Genomic DNA, 16,878 nt, shown 5'->3' with positions numbered 1-16,878 from the left:
CCAGCTTGAATTTTGCTTAAAACAAGATTACAATAGACATACAGTACCCCCTTCTAACTGAGAGCTCAAGCCTCTACTTGGGAGCCCAGACCTTTCATGATTGGAGAGATGACACTGAAGTCTAGAGTACAACTATTGAGAATGTCTGTCATACTGGATAAATGGGGCCTATGGGTTTAGAAACCATATTTATTTCAATACCTACTGCTAGAATGCCCAGCTTTGGGATTTTTTTAAAATCATAAGGTTAACCATGGTTGAAAATATGACAATTAGATGGACCTAGAATGGAACAGAGCTTGCCTTATGCTCTGTTAAATCTTGTAGAAGATTACTCTGGAAGTTTTGAGCTTTCCTTAAAAAAAAATTAAAAATCCAGCACTAAAGAGCACGATGTGTGGGGTTTGTAGGATTTAGTAAAACCACATCCGAAGAGTAACAGCTGGGAGCAATGAGGCTTTAAAATGCAACATCTCCATTTTCTTACTGACTGTGGCTCCCTACTTTATCATTTATTTATTGTTGCTGGGATACTACAGCTTTGTCAGGTACAGTTGGAGTTACTCATTGTAATTGTTCATGCAGATAGAACAAAGTGAGTTTCTTGCAAACAAATAAATAGCTAAATTGGCAAATCCATCAGCCTGAAATGGGAGGGGTAGCATTTACCTAGAGTAAATGAGGAAAAACCTTTGGAGTGAGATATGGGGGAGGGAGGGCATACATTTCTCATGTGCTAGGTAGACATGAATGGGATTTGTAAAGTTTTGAGAAGGAAGGAAATAAAATCATTGGTTCTGAATGTTTTACAATTCCCAGTTATCACCTTCTTGGCTTGCTTCTGTAACAAAATAGATTTATGTTGTGTGAGTAGCGGATGTCCTCTACTGGAAACCACAGTTCATTGCAGCAAAGTGTTCTCAAGAAAGCAGATAAAAATGTTTATCCCATCTGTTCCTCTGTAAAAAGAAAGAAAGAACTCAGACAAGGATGCCCATTTTTTAAAAAGCAAAAGTGACATTAAGCCAGACTCTTACCTTAGCAAGGATTGTTACAAGATCTGAATTGTGATATTTCCTCATCATTCTTCCTTTCTCCTTCTTGGTTATTTTAATTCTGCACAAGTTTCTGTACAGATTATGCATGGTAAATTCACAAAACAACTCTTGTCCTTTTGTGATGTAATATATAGTCCATTCTCAAATTTTAAAAGCAGGTATAAGAAGCAGGAGTTATAGTGGAGATCCTATTGTGTAACCATGCTATGGTACAGCCAGAGGCACTTATGTTGCTAACCCAACTGGTCACAGAATCTGCTTAGGAACCAGAAATAGCAGATCACATATCTTTTGTAGCTTGGCATCTGTGCCTTGAGCTTGCCAAGTAGGGCAAAGGAGCAGTATGCAGCGGATGAGCAGAATAGACCTAGAGGCAATCTGGCACTACAGCAAACCCCAAAATGATTTTGGTGTTATATTAAGCTGTTCTCTGTGTAATGTTTGGGGTGGGCTGAAGATGTGTAGGATCTATGTTATACATTACAACTATGTTCATTTTTAAAGAAGGGCTGACCCAAGACATTTATTTGCCTGAGGCAGAACAATACATTCCACTCTCCCCTAAAGTCAAGCATACATCCAAGGCTCATCAAATTATTTTGGAACCTGAGGCACAAAATCTCTCCCTCCCTAGCAGTAAAAAACAAAACAAAAAAACCTCCAATAATAAATATCTACCAAATTGCTACTCTTCCATGACACCCAAAATGTGCTGTCTGAGGCAGCTGCTTAACTCAAAAAAGGATTGCCTGTGACAATCTTCTAGGAAGTATTTGCATAATATTTTTGTTGTTGTTGTTGTTGTTGTTGTTATTATTATTATTATTATTATTATTATTTTACTTCATTTTCTGCCACATAAATGGCACCAAAAGAGATAAACAGAATAGCAAAAAGGATATAAAGCAATTAGGATTTTTTTCAACACTAATTATAAAGTATAAATAAAATGTATTAATAAATACAGGCTCTCCATGAATAGGTGTTCTAACAACATTGACAAATAGTTAAATATCTTACCAGGTCTGGGTGCCTTTCCTACCACTAAAGCCTTTAGAAAGTCAATATGATACAAATAGTATAAAAGAGTACATTCCAAAGTGTGGGTGCCATTTAAAAAGGCTTGGTTTGCTACCCTCAACACTTGTCCTCTATGCCTATATGAAGAACACTTACTGTAGTTGACAGCATTAAGATAGCAGGCCACAAGCCATGGTTACTAGCATTACCTGAATGTTTCATTTTAAGTTGCAAGCAGTATGGCAGTTGGATTTCCACACTACTAGGAGTGTTGTGTTTTTCTATGTGTTACATTATATTGCAGTCACATTAGTGGGTGCTACTTTGTGATTGCAATTGTTATTTTTAAATTAGTGCTGAAACATTAATACTGTACTGGCTTTTATTTAATAAAAGTTATCATAGCACCATAATAGCACTGTGTGTGCTTTTGAGGCAGAGAATATAGTTTTATACGGCTATAAGCAGGGATGTAAAATTTTGATCATTTTGTTCTCGAAGAAAACAACAAATAATTTTAGCAATTTTCTTCCCACTGCAAGAAAATAATTGAAAACTGTGCTGTTTTTGTTATACTTATTAGAGAAAAGAATCAATGTGGAATTTTTGGGTGTGGGTTGCACCAAAAACAGTGCTTTCTGCGCAGAAACCTTAAAATTAAATGGGGTCTCTTGTGCAACAAAACCCTCCAAAAATTCTCACTGTGTGGAAAGTTCTCCACATTGGGGATTTCCTGGCACTTGGGAAACACCTTTTTAAATTATTTGTTAAATATTTTTAAATATTTTTTCAATTTCTAATTATAAAATTGTAAGAAAGGGCTGGAAAATCTGTAGCCTTCCTGATGTTGATAATGCTGCTCTTATCAGTCCTCAGCATTGGTCATGCTTTCATGGGAAGAACCATGGCAAAAATACAGGATGGGAATGATTGGATGATGGCCTCATCTGGATGCTGTGTAAGCTGTGAGTGAGGCAAACACTCCCAAATCCTCATGCTGAAACATCCTGTTTCAGTAATTACCAGCACTTAAGATGGGGACCTGAAACACACAGGCAGTCAATTCAACAAAGACAAATAGGGATAATATGTTCCTTGTGTCCCGTAATGAACTGCACTCTTCAGCATTCTTGTAAAACAATAAGACCTCCTCCAACAATTCTTTAACCACATTTGGCAGAAAGTATGTTTCTTCTTAGTACAACAGTATTATAACAAATGGGGGGAAGTGTGGAACTAAGAGAGACAAATGCTGACTGTAACAAAGATGTGAACTGGACATCGCAGTCTTAGAAATATGGACACCAATAAATGGAACATTACTTTTTATTATTATTGAAAGAGGTAGTGGATGTCTTGACCTGTGCTTGTAGACCTGCTCATGCAAATTGGGCTTTAAAACTAACTTGTTATTCTAAAGATGTGGCACCCAAGTTCCTGGTTGCTTTGCTAACTTTCAGTCCCTTTTTCAGTAGTCAGTTGTCATTTGAAATGCACAGTCTAAAGAGTGATACAGTACAAAACCATAACAGGTACTTTCTCATAGGATAACTTGGTATCTTTCTGAGAATGATTACTAAGCTGAACTGTTATTTTTATGAATATGGTTTCCCCCATAAAATTGCTGTTTCTACACTTAAATCCCAAATGTGAAATGTTGCTAGGATACTGCAGTGTCAGCAGGAATAAGACTGAGTTGCTGCAGTCTGGTAATCCAGCATGATGATTCCAGCTGAGAATGTCCAGACACTGAGACTGTTAAAATACTTAGAAGTCTAAGGATGCTTCTAAAATCTACTTTCTGCCATAAACATCAAAGGCTTCAGCCTTAATAAATTTCAGTAATAGATGCATGTGAGTCCACCATGCCACCATATACTTCACAGACTTATTATTCTATGGTCTTCTATTTTTCATGTCCAGTACATGTGGGTTCTGTATTATTGGTAGTAATATGCCACAGTATATGGATGTGAATTAATCCCCTTTATGCTCACTTCAGAGTTCAAAATCCTATAAGCAAGAAGCAGAGCATGTATGGCCTTGCAGAACTTCTATCATCCCATGGATGTAGTCCCAGAACCAAAATGAGGACATTACCTCCCAAAATAAAAATACTGCCCCTGATGAAATCTTTCAATCCCCAAATTTCTAGCATTGCAGTAAAGTTCACTGAGCATTTATAACTACAGTTCAGGTGTAAAAGAAAAGGGGCAGGAAAGGCTACCAAGAGCACACAAACACAGCAAATATAGGGGTTCTGGATGTGAGCAGTTTTCAGTTTTCATCAATAAACACCCGGACAACTTCAACAGGAAAGAAGAAACCCTTGAAGTAAATAAAGTTTGGCTACCAGTCCTGAAAAACACCAGAATCAAGACCCAACAAATGCAAATGAAAACCAGCCAGGGTAAGGGGGGGTTCCCAGCAGAACAATGGATCATTAATTCAATAGATATCCTGAGGCCTTGCCATTCAGCCACAGAACAACACACAGATTAACATGCAAATCGCTTCCTCTCAACCAACAGTATATATACCCCACTCCCTTCCATGCCAGCATTCTCTGAAAATGCCAGCCACAGCTGATGATGAAATGTCAGGAGTAAACTCTTCTAGAACATATAGCCCGAAAAACCCACAAAAATTATAGTTTTCAGTGTCTTTGCAATGCCAGAAATTTGGGTAATGCAGAAAGATTTTATGGGGAAAATAATTCTTATTGAGGAGTATTACCCCAATTCTTCGCTTGTAATTACAGTCCTGCATCCCTGCACCATTGGCAATGGTTAATGGATTAATATTCACAATATCCTCAATGTACATGGTCCAGTATACATGGACCACATGTTTCCCACTCCTGGAAGCTCTAAAACCTGTTCAAAAGGAACATCTTTGTATCTACCCAATTTACTATTTTCAAGAAGATCAATTGACTACTATTATTTTTCATACTATTATTATTTTTATTTTTCAATACTCATTCTGGGTTCCAGTGTCAGTTCCAGTGGGGTGGGAAGATACATATCAGCACATGGAAATCTAGTCTCATGCTCTCTGTGATAATCAGGCAAGTCACTTTAGATTTTCTAATCTAAACATATCAAAAAATCATGATCATGTAAATTAACTGTTGCTCTTCTACCCCTAGGGAAATATAATTTAGCATAGGACATGGGTAAAAACAACTGTCCAAAATAGTTTGTTTAGGAAATTTTTATTGTTCTTATTGAAGAAATGTAGGCTTGTAAGACTCAGTTGTTTTATATCCAAGGACCCAAATTTAGGTATGTCTCATTCAAGGACTATAGATGAATTATCCCTGCTGTATGTACACCCCATTAATACCTCAGAAAAAATCATTAAAAAATGCTCTAAACAACGGGATAAGAGGATCAAAATTTTCAGGTGTATCTTCCTACATGACCTTCCTGTTTGTTCCAGGCAGTGTGTGCAGGAGGTTTGCCAGCAAGCCATCTGTACTTAATTTGTTTAAATGAACAAGAACAATTGGAGCCTATAGTGAGCATCTTCTGCTATCTCATGCAAGATTTCAAGATGGTCAGAATGAAATGGGAACCATTCGTCTCTCAAGCATAACATCTTCTTTGGAGATATTAATAACAGATTAATTCCTCCTTGCACTTTTCAATTCTTTTATCTCCTTGAGCAACTATGTTCTCAGAAGGAATTATCTATGGAGGCCAGGGTTTAATGATGCTGTAAAAATAGTTACACAATCATGCTCTGCTCTAATAAGCATCACAAAGCTCCAAAAATATAGGTAGCTTGTTGTTTCCTATCATGGGTATACATTTACTTCTTGAATCAGTAAGTGCCAACAGATCTGTTTTATGATTGCTGCTGCAGAAATCCAAATGGAGTTCAAAAGCAGGGGCAAACAGAGTCTAACCATAATACTTGGGCATCCAATAGAAAAGACAGTGGGAAAGGGAAAGAGTATCAGTTAATACAAATTTACCAGAATGTATAAATTTCCTTATATTTAAAAAGGAGAGAACATAGCAACTGAACGTGGAAGGAACCAAACTTGGTGGATCTGTTTATCTATGTACACAGATTTTAGTATTTAATAAAAGTTTGGGTTCAAATTCTGTGTAATCAGTCATGGTAGCACTGAATTGGGCAAAGCATAAAAGTAACTGTTTGCAAACGAAGGCAGTATTGTATTCTTTATGACAATACCTTAATCAGGGATAACGTCACTTATTTTACAGTTTAACTGTAATGTTCCCTTTTAGCGGTTTGGTGGCACTAAATGTAACATAATTCAAATGCTCTCTTTGCTGTGCTTCATGCTGCTTTTTCATGCTCTTGTACAGTGAGGTGGATCAGAGGATCATGTATTGTATGCCACTAACTATTAGGTCAAGAGCCAGCAGGGTGCAGTGGTTTGAATTTTGGACTAGGAGACTGGGGTTTGAATCCCCATTGAACCATAGGAATCCACTGGCTGACCTTATTCAAGTCACACTCTCTCAGCCTAAGTTGAAGGCAATGGCAAACCCCTTCTGCAAAAACAAAACAAAAAAAAACAAAAACAAAAAGACCACACACACCTGCCTTTAACTACACACACACACACACACACACACTGGGAAAAGATGCATACAAAAATGTACCAGTATATATTATTGAAAATATTGTATAAAACTTCATCCATATATATATATATATATGAATAAAGAAATACGCATACAAAATTTTAAACAAATTACTTAATTGCAGTCCAGTGTAGAAGTGATATAGAGCAAACTGAAGAAACATGAGGTGCAGAAAGAAATCAAAAATGACAGATTTGTCCATCGCCAACAGTGTGGTACCAATAAAAATGATCTAGCCACTTTTAACTGGCTTTTGAGAAGCCTTCTAATGGGACAGATTTCTGTAGTTTAGATATTCCTGCTGAGAAGAATTTAGCTTGAGATGTCAAATGTATTACAAACAAAATTTGGAAACTGAGCAAAGAGTGGCACATATTACCACATACAGTTTTTTATTAGTTTTTTTATAAGAGTGTTTTTATTGATAATGTTTACATAACTTTGAGATATTTTGGTCAAAGACCGTAAATAAATTACAGTACAATTATTGCCACATATAGGCACACCATTTTTTTCCTAACAAGAATTCCATGGATCCAGTGGATTGGTTGAAAGAGACAAAAAGTTACTGGCCCAAATTCATCCAGCAAATATAGCTCAACAAAGATTTGAACATGATTTGAACATGACCCAAACCTGGCTTTGGGCTGAAACAGACAGGCCAAATGGTCCGCCTTCGGGCTGCACTGGGGGTGTGCATTTAGATGACACATGCCCTGAACACAGCCCATAGCCACCCAAACACTGCCCCAACCAGGAAGAGCTAGCTTGAATAGCAGTGGAGAAAAAAACGTTCCTTTTCAGAAGCTGGTTTAAAACATTGGCAAAGGGCCAGATTGGGCCATAGGTGTGTGGTTGCCAGTGCTCTGAGGTGAACGACATTGGGGCAGCCCCCACCATCCACCCTTTTTAGGCAGTCATATTGTGTTTTATATTCTATTGGCTTTCTACCCCATAGTACGCTAGTTCTCATCTTGACTCATAGAAGCAACATTGGATGTGAACTCCGTCTCATGGGAATTGATAGGATTACTTCATGGCATCTGTATTTGAAATGCCCTTTTACAGTCCAATGATAAATGACAGTACTAAACAGTCTTTTCCCCACACTTTCTTGGTGTTACTTTGACAGTCTTCTGTGAGGAGTGAAAGCATTAAAATGTTTTAGTTCTGCATATAGAATAACAGTTATTCAGTTGACTTGATTGCTCCTAAAATATCTATATTTCAATGCTCTTCTTTCAAATTTTACATTATTTGCAAACACTGAACATCTGTTCATATACTGAAGTTCCTTTGAAGTCACCCACAGGCCTATTGGATCCATGACTTAATATAAATGCTGTCCTTTCCCGGAAAATGATTGGTTTCGCTTTTCATATATGCCCAATCTCACCCCACTGGCAAAGAGTAGTTGAAATAGTAATATACCCTTCAAAAGAAACAAATACACCCCTATAAGCTCATTTTCCTTCAGACTGGCTGAGAACCTTGACCCATGTCAAATGAATCATAGCTTTGCAGTTCATAGGCCATCCATTATGACTTGGTAATTCATTATAGTGATGTTTATATAATGAATGAATAAGATATGCACAGTGCATATATTTAAAGACATTTAAATATTCATTTCTTTTTTAAAAAAACACCTATACAACAGTGCTGAATGAAGTGACAATATGTAACCAGTCTGATAATTGCACACTAGCAATTTGGCAGAAAAGAGGCTTGCAAAATCAGACTGCTGCCATTCTAAATAATTATATACCATAAATATTTGGACATATTAATAATGCTACCATATTTGCTAAAATAATCAGACTTTTAAAACAGCTTTAATCCTCTAATATAGCTAAGAGGATCTGATGTGTGACCTGGAAAAAAAAAGACAATTTGAACCTTATGTACTAATTGCACATGTTATTGGAATAAGCATGAAGTAGAAGGATGGAAGTCATAAAATGTACTGTCACACCTCAGGTTCCTTTTGACAAATGCCATTTTTTCCATACCTGCCTTGATTCTTGAAAGGGAGAGGTGGGATACAAATAAATATTTTATATTTATTTATTTATGTTCCTGTACATTTTAAAAAAAGAAAGAAGGCTGGGTTTGTTTTGCTTTTTAAAAAAGAAATTGAAAGAAGGGGGTAGTAATGGAGAGAGAGGAAGAAATACATTATGGTCTTACTTTACCACCCTCCCACTCGTTGTACTCCTTGCCTCTTGTGCAGACCAGACCCCAGGTTACCTTCAGGGTCTGGAAGGAATTTTTCCATGTTACTGTAGCATAGGTTGGTTGGTTGTCCCTGTGTGTGTTATCTTCACTGGGATTTCACTGATTTTATGCAAGGTTTGTTCTTCCTGTCTATTCAGTTATTTGATTTTTGCTTGTGGTCATACTTCCGTGTATGCCTTGCTGCTGTCACAACTGCAGGATATGAAAGGTGGGGGGCATCCTTATTATATTATTATTCAGTTGGGATGATGGATACTTGGGGACAGCTGGTAGCAAAGGGTTCGGCTGCATGTTTGAGCATCTGCAGATTGAATCACCTCTTGCAGGCTGTTTGGTTCACCCCACAGATTGGCACATCATGGCAAGCTTTGCTGGCATTTTCACTGACTCTAACTGCTTCCTGCCCTGTTTAGGCAGGTATTCGTCTAGAATACACCATGCTCCGTGCCCTCTCCCCCTTTCCTGCCATTGGTTATGGTTAGTGATGTTTTCTTATGCAATAAAGTTGTAGCCAAGACATAAACTCACAATGCAGTATCTTGTTTCAAAAAACTTCTTTGGCCCTGACACGTGTAGAATACACATTTATGTATGATAATAGCAGTAAGATCCTTCTGATGGTTAAGCAGTGGGTGTTTGCCTTCTTTGCCTGGAAGTATGAGTCTCTCAGCTACAGTAAGAACACATGAAAGCCAAACATGTTGACTCTCAATTAAGTTTCAAATTGCAATACATGTGCATCTACAAATATGAATTATTTTTCTAATATGTATGTATACATTCACACTGAGAGCCAGCACATCTACACATCTACACATCTGCATTGAGACCCAGCATGGCATGGTGGGTTGAACATTGGACTATGATCCTGGATACCAGAGTTCAATTCCTCTCTCAGCCATGGAAATCTACTGGGTGACCTTGGGCGACTCACATACTCTCAGCCCCAGAAAACCCTGTGATAGGTTCACCTTAGGATCACCATTAGTCAGAAACAACTTAAAGGCACAACAACAGTATACATCCAGTCAGAAAGGGATGTTTGCATTATATGCCACAAGGAAGCATTAGCAGTATTAGAGATGTACATCTTCACTTATTTCTTATGTGCAAAAATGAATAATTTCAGAAGTTTTCTCTCTACTGAATGAAGTTACGAGAGTTTTGTGGGGGTTTTTGATCATTTATTTCACATCAAGACTTCTTTTGTGAAAAATTGTTTGTGCACTCCCCTTTTTATGTTGAGACTTGCTTTTTAAATTCAAATCCCAAAGTTTTCCCATAGAAAACTGTGTATTTTGTGCAAAACTGTTGGTATGGTTGTATTTGTCATTCTGAAGATGGAACTATTTTATTTTCTGAAACTCCAGAGAATAGGACCTGGAGCAATAGATTCAAACTACAGGAGAACAGATTACATTTCAACACTAGGAAAAACATTCTGTGGAATATGCTGTCTCAGAGTGTGATGGAATCTCCTTCTTTGGAGGTTCTTAAACAGAGACTGGATGGCCATCTATTGGGGGTGCTTTGATTGTGAGTTCCTGCATGGCAGGGTGTTGGACTGGATGGCCCTTCAGGTCTCTTCCAACTCTATGATTCTAAACATGTTCAGCTCCTTAAGTCATTTCCTATAAACCTTGGTTTCCAGACCTTTGATCATTTGGGCCATCCTTCTCCACACACATACCACCTAATCAATTATTATATTATTATTATATTTACAGTATTTATCTCCTGCCCTTTTTACAACACTGGGACCCAGAGTGGCTTACAAGATTAAAAACAGTACAATTAAAAACATAGAAAAGTGTTACATTAAAACAGAATTAAATTATCACAATATTTAAAGAGATTGCATATAAAAGAATAAAACATAGTTTAAAATATAAACGTGTTTAAAATACATTTTAAAGCATACAACATCCAGACCCATTCTTATCCATATCCTTCTTGGATGATAGTGCCCTGTCCAAACACATTTTTGGGTACATTTCATCAATATTAGTACAATTCCTGGTGCGCAGTGTCTATCTTTAACATAACCCCAGCTACCTAACCTGGTTAGAATTCTGCTAGCAAAAAGCTATATCTTACTTCCAGGAGGAGCTTAGACAGGTAGTGACATCCCAACCATGGCATGGTAAACTTACATGGTTCCTTCTTTATGGACTTTTTGACAGCAGATAAAGATCTATTTATTCACCCTTTTTCTATCTGCTACCTTTGGAGGTGCTGACTGACTTTTATTCTTCCTCCACCATAGTAGGGAGTGCACAACAAATCTAGAAATTATATAAACAATTACGGACAAGCTTTCAACTCCCATAGCTTCTTATCAAAGCCTACATAGAAATGTAGACTTCTTTGTCTGGTTCATTAGAAAATCTCCTAAATTTGGTTTTCCAAAGATTCTGCCTTTAATTTGCTGTTTGTTTAAAGAGAGAGGGAGGGACGGAGGGAGGAAGGGAGGGAAGAAGGGAGACACAGAGAGATCATACCATCAAAAAGCATGTTGTAAATCCCATTTGCACATTAGATGCTCTTGTCAGACATCTTAAGATGGTGATTCAGGATCAGTCTGCTGAGTAATTAGCTTACACTGAAATGGGTAGGCAAGCACTCCAATTATTTTTCTGGGTTCTATCCTCCTTAGAATCTGTATTGCCCCTGCTAACTGGTACCAAAGAGATTAATGGGAAATACATTGGCTTATTGTCTCAGAAATGCTATCTGATGACAATGAATAAATGAAGCTCCTCAGTCACTCAACCTGTTCTTAGACTTGATGTGGCTTTGATAGCCTAAATTACGTTGACACTGTCTTTAGAATTTCTGGGTTTTGCTGCTGAATTCAGAGTACTCAGTTGTCTGTGGCTCTTTCTCCAATAGGACTGATGCTTATGTACATGCATGATGACACAGAAAGCCTAGAGGATAGTTTCACCGTTCAGCTGACAGATGGCAAGCACACAGTCCAAGGGACACTTTACATCTACATCATGTCAGTCAATGATGAAACCCCTCATCTTTCCAGGTTAGCTGCTGAAGTGACATTCTATGCAAAGTGACTCTAGGAGAGATGGAGGAAAGCATTTTATTCTTCTTTAATTGTTAACTTATTTGCAGAATTGGTCATTGGCACCAGAGAATTCAATTTCTCAAAGATACATTCATATCCATCACATAGTCTACCTCATGCAGGACCTAATCTCTTCCTAATGGTGGACCCAGCCATGTTCTAAGATCAGAGCATAAAATATTGCAACTTCTTATACCATTAATAACAATACATACCTGCAAACAATGGATGAAGGGCTGTTATCCAGTTTATCTAAATGCAGATTATTGCTATAAAAATATGCTATGGTAATACTGAAGATCCATCAATGAATAAATGAATGCTTTCCCTACTGACAATTCATTGATGAACTGACAAATCATTAATTATTACTTTGAACTGTATACAAGAGCAACCCAATGAAGAAATAAGCCAAAGCAGGAATTTAGGAAGCAAATGATTATGCAAACTTTCTCCAATTTCTTCTAGCCATACTTGACACACTGTGTTTCAAAGCTGATGATTAATTCTGAATTGCTGTGCTTTTCTCCTCCCCACTTTCACGGAGACATCCCTTTCTGACATACCAGGAACACAGGTGTAGAAGTTGAAGCCGGGGGCAGTAAAGTTATTTCCAGTGTGTCATTAGAAGTAGAAGACAAAGATTCTCCAAGGAATCAACTTCAGTATGTCATCAACAACAAGCCAAAATGGGGACACCTAAAATTAAAGGTAGCAATTATTTTCAGTATTCTGCCTCCTCCTTCCCCCCTGTCATCATGTGGAATTCTTTGTCTGCTACTAAAAAAAAAAGCTCATACTTGAATTTTTTCCAATTTCTGTGGTGTGACCTACTCACTAACACATAGTCATGAAATGTATACTAACCTGTATTTCTGGACAGAAAAGCCCTAATTCTGGAGCTGGGGGCAGGGGACTGAGGGAATGCAGGTGCTGTATTCCCCATGGAGCTTATCATATGGGGTAAGGAGGGATCACACATACACACTTTGTCCTTGATTTTCATTTTTCATTTATGGTATTTAGTGGAAGCCATTTTTATATACAGCTGTATACCCTTGCCAAGCAACATCTTGCCAAGCAACATCAGTGTATGGTCAAAAGGGTGAAAAGTTATTAATGCTGAAGAACACACAAACTAGGAAAGGCTGCAACAGTTTGCTTTAGCCGGCATCTACTGAAAAGCTTCTCTCATCTTCTCCCTGAAGGATTAACTGAGTGCAAACTACTTTTGCACTTTGAACTCAATTTGCAGCAGTTGAAATAAGCTGAGGACAAAAGGAGAAAGTGGAAACAAAGAGAGAGAAATTGCAGTATTGTAAATACAGCTTCAGAGGAGGACCATGGCAAACCTACTCTGAACAAATCTTGGCAAGAAAACCCAATGATAGATTTGCCATGGGTTCGTCATACGTAAGAAACAATGTGAAAGCACACAACAACAGTTGTTACACATGTCAGTAGAAGGGTTAACGTTCCCCTCTCTAACACTGAAGATTTCCATACCTGGCTCCATTGCTGGTCAAACGTGGCTCAAACATCCTTAAAAGATGGAGGAAGCACATGTGTCTGGAAGCCAGGCATGCTTCCTCAATCGTCAGGGATTTGTTGCTCCCTCCTTAGCGCCCCTGAATTGTTCCTGGGGAGTGGATTTCCTATGAATGCAAAGTTTGTGTCCATAGGAGATCCACTCCCCTTGCGACGATTCAGAGACGCAAAGGAGGGAGCAAAGTTCCCCTGACGATTGAGGAAACACACCTGGCTTCCAGACACGCACGATTCCTCCACCTTTGAGCAACATTTCAGGGATATTTTAGCAGTGATGCAGGCAGGTATGGAAATCTTCAATGTGCTCACCTTCCCAAATCCCCTCCCACTAATGCTTTGAGGAAGACTCCCACTGCTAAATGGGAGCTCCCCTGCTCAAATTATTATTGTTGTGAGTTCTTGACAGGATGACCAGATGTCCTCCTTTTTCAGAACATATCCTACATTTCAACCTTCTGTCCAGGAAGAATTTAAAAATGTCCTCCATTTTGAGCATGATCAAAAAGCATGAATTTACATTTATATCATGATTTTTAGCTTTTATTTGGTAATGGCCTACATTTTTTAATGCCTTGTCCTTTGCAGTTGTGACATCTAGTCATGCTGGTGCTGGACCAAGGAGGAAAGGCACTTGGGAAGAGAAGAGAGAGGAAGGAAGAAGAAGAAAGAGAGGGGAAAGAGAAGAGGAGAGACAAAATTGAAGGGATAGATGGATGAATGTGTGAGTGGATGTCTGACAGAGAATGAATGGGTAGCCTGTGTCCTTCTCATACCAATCCATCCCCATTTAACTCTGTCGACAAAAAGTTCCTATACTTTGATGTCTAACTCTGTGGCTCTTTGAGTCAGCTTTCTTTGCAACTATACCAAAACATCTTAACTGACTTTTATATTGGTTTGCTAAAACGCTATGCTATAATCTTTCTTTTATAATTAAGTAACCTGAGAAATCTGTTGGGATCTATAAATTTTGAGAACTCTTACATAAAACAGAATATAAAGTGGATAGTCTTGCCATCAGAAGCCCATAAAAGTCAATGGCTTTATATGACACCTCTACAAATGGCATTATGTCATTGCATAATATTAGTAGGAAACTAAGATTTTTGTGCAAAACCATAAAATGTAATGAGTTTCACATAATCTACTCATATAAATGGAGCAAGAGAAAGAGAGGGAGAGAGACTTTTTAAAGTGGACTTCCAGCTTTTTGGCATCCTTAGAACATAATGAAATTTGGAAACTAGCTCAAAAATAATGAAACATTTCAGTGGCTACACCATGTGGTTGTTTCCTTTTAGTTGGTGGGAACATACACCTCAACTTCTTAAACTGTTCAACTGGTGGTCTTAATGGGGGAGGAGGTAATAGCCAATGATCTGAAAATGGAAAAATCTTAGGGAGCCAAAAATATTTTATTTTAGCTGAGCTAATATGTTCTATGTTACTTGTTATACTTGCCGTGAGACCTAATATATGAAGTTAGAATGTCCTCATAGATTCGGTGGCAATTATTTTCAGTTCTTCTTCTTCTTATGCTTTATTTATATAGCACTGTTTTGCTTCTTTAAAATGTATAAAGCTTAAAATGGCCCACCAGAAAAAATCTTATCAAGGTGAAATTTAGTTAGGCAAAGGAAATGATCATCACAGTGAGGGGTGTTTATACTTCTGAATCTCTTAACTATGTGAGAGTTAAATATGATCTGTGAAACTGAAGGAAATACATTCACAGCTTTTCTGTCATTGCAGCTTGTGTACATACATAAACAAATACGGGCATGATCAAGTGAAGGAAGAAGGGTTTCCCATGAATCGAGTTTATATAGCTCTGAAGGGTGTTCTCATATACATTCTAGGGAATGAAGATCAGAGTCTGGAACTGTTTTTGAAAATAATGAGATAGAGTTAAATGTTAGAAATGGGGAATTTAATTTGTTGCCAGTTAACACTAACAATTGATATCATGTAATTAGTTGGATCATCATTGACTGACTATTATTTACAATGTCAGTTCTGAAAACAGATAATGGATTTTGAAGCGAATGATGGAAAGGTTTTCACCTTTGATCCCTAAAGGCACCATTTGATACTGACTTATTTAAAACTGGGGGTTTTGTTGTTGTTGTTGTTGTTGTTGTTTTAAAGTTGCCTTTTCTCAGCCTGGATTTTTTCCCACGATGCAATTATTGATCGGTAATGGTAGTAGTATGCAACTTCTTGCTACCTATTCAGATAAGTTTTGTTACTGATCTGCCTCTCTTGGCTCTTTAACATGTGTTTTTAGATATCTTTTTTGTACTAATTAACGTGTTTTTCAGATATCTTTTTTGTTAAGGGTTAATAAGGAGAGATGATAGGGTTGGTAAGCATTATGTGTTTATTTCAGCCAAAGGATACTGATTCACTGCAAATGCAGTGATACGTAGCTGGTTACAAAGATCAACCAGTGAATCAAGGGTGTTCTTAATCAAAATATTTTTTATTTCTCTGAGCATATGCAGAATATTTTTTCTGCATAACTAAATCCCCACATCCTCTCTGTTTCCCTACTTCCAATCAAGAAGAGCAATCTGCAGAAATCAGTGGCAAGTACATGTTTTGCATGCAGAAGCCAGAGATCCCAAGTTCATCCACTGGCAGCTCCAGAGTAAAATATAATGTATCTAAAAACCCATTATTGTTGTTGTTGTTGTTGTTGTTGTTGTTATTTACTTGTTGGATTTTTACATGATACCATAGGTTATGGAATAAGGGAAGTAAGATGTCAAAATATTCTGTAGGCAAGGATGGGCTGACCTTTTCCCAAAAAACTATCAAATAGTATTGGACCACTAAAATTCTTGTGTAGTTGAGTCCCTTCAGGAATTGTTAACCAGACATGCATTAAATGGTCAAGCACCAAAGGACTGAGATAGCTATTACAGTTGAGCCCTCACGGGAGTAATTCAGGATGCACACATTCTGCCTTAGGTATATTTACTTGGGAAAACAGTAAGCAAAAGGGAAGATTGTATTCCAGATGGATAGACTCAGTCAAGGAAACCAAGGTCCTGAGTTTGCAAGAGCTGATCAGGGCTGTTGATGACAGTGTAACTTGGAGGTCTCCATTCAAAGAGCTGCCATAAGTTGAAGCTGACTTGACAATAGTTAACAGCAAATATTGCAATGAACATATGGAGGGGACTCCCAAATAGAAAGTGTACTGTTAAGGGTATTCACAGTCAAGATGAAGAATGACTGAATGGCAATGGAACAAGAAATAGGGATCTGGGAGTCCAAGTAGACCATAAATTGAACCTGAGCT

At 37.7% G+C, this 16,878-nt stretch overlaps 1 protein-coding gene across 1 annotated transcript in view; it reads left to right on the top strand.

The window, feature by feature from the left end:
* The window catches only part of LOC121927983 (FRAS1-related extracellular matrix protein 1-like), a 161,333-nt gene that overhangs the window by 44,903 nt on the left and 99,552 nt on the right, over positions 1–16,878 (top strand). Inside the window, 2 exon segments of the mRNA XM_042462124.1 lie at positions 11,834–11,978; positions 12,593–12,734. Coding sequence (XP_042318058.1) covers positions 11,834–11,978; positions 12,593–12,734 — 287 coding nt within the window.

The sequence above is a fragment of the Sceloporus undulatus genome, chromosome 4 (genome assembly GCF_019175285.1).
Source record: "Sceloporus undulatus isolate JIND9_A2432 ecotype Alabama chromosome 4, SceUnd_v1.1, whole genome shotgun sequence".
Taxonomy (NCBI): domain Eukaryota; kingdom Metazoa; phylum Chordata; class Lepidosauria; order Squamata; family Phrynosomatidae; genus Sceloporus; species Sceloporus undulatus.
The sequence above is the reverse complement of the archived record's forward strand: the minus strand, read 5'-3'. Positions and strand labels throughout refer to the sequence as shown.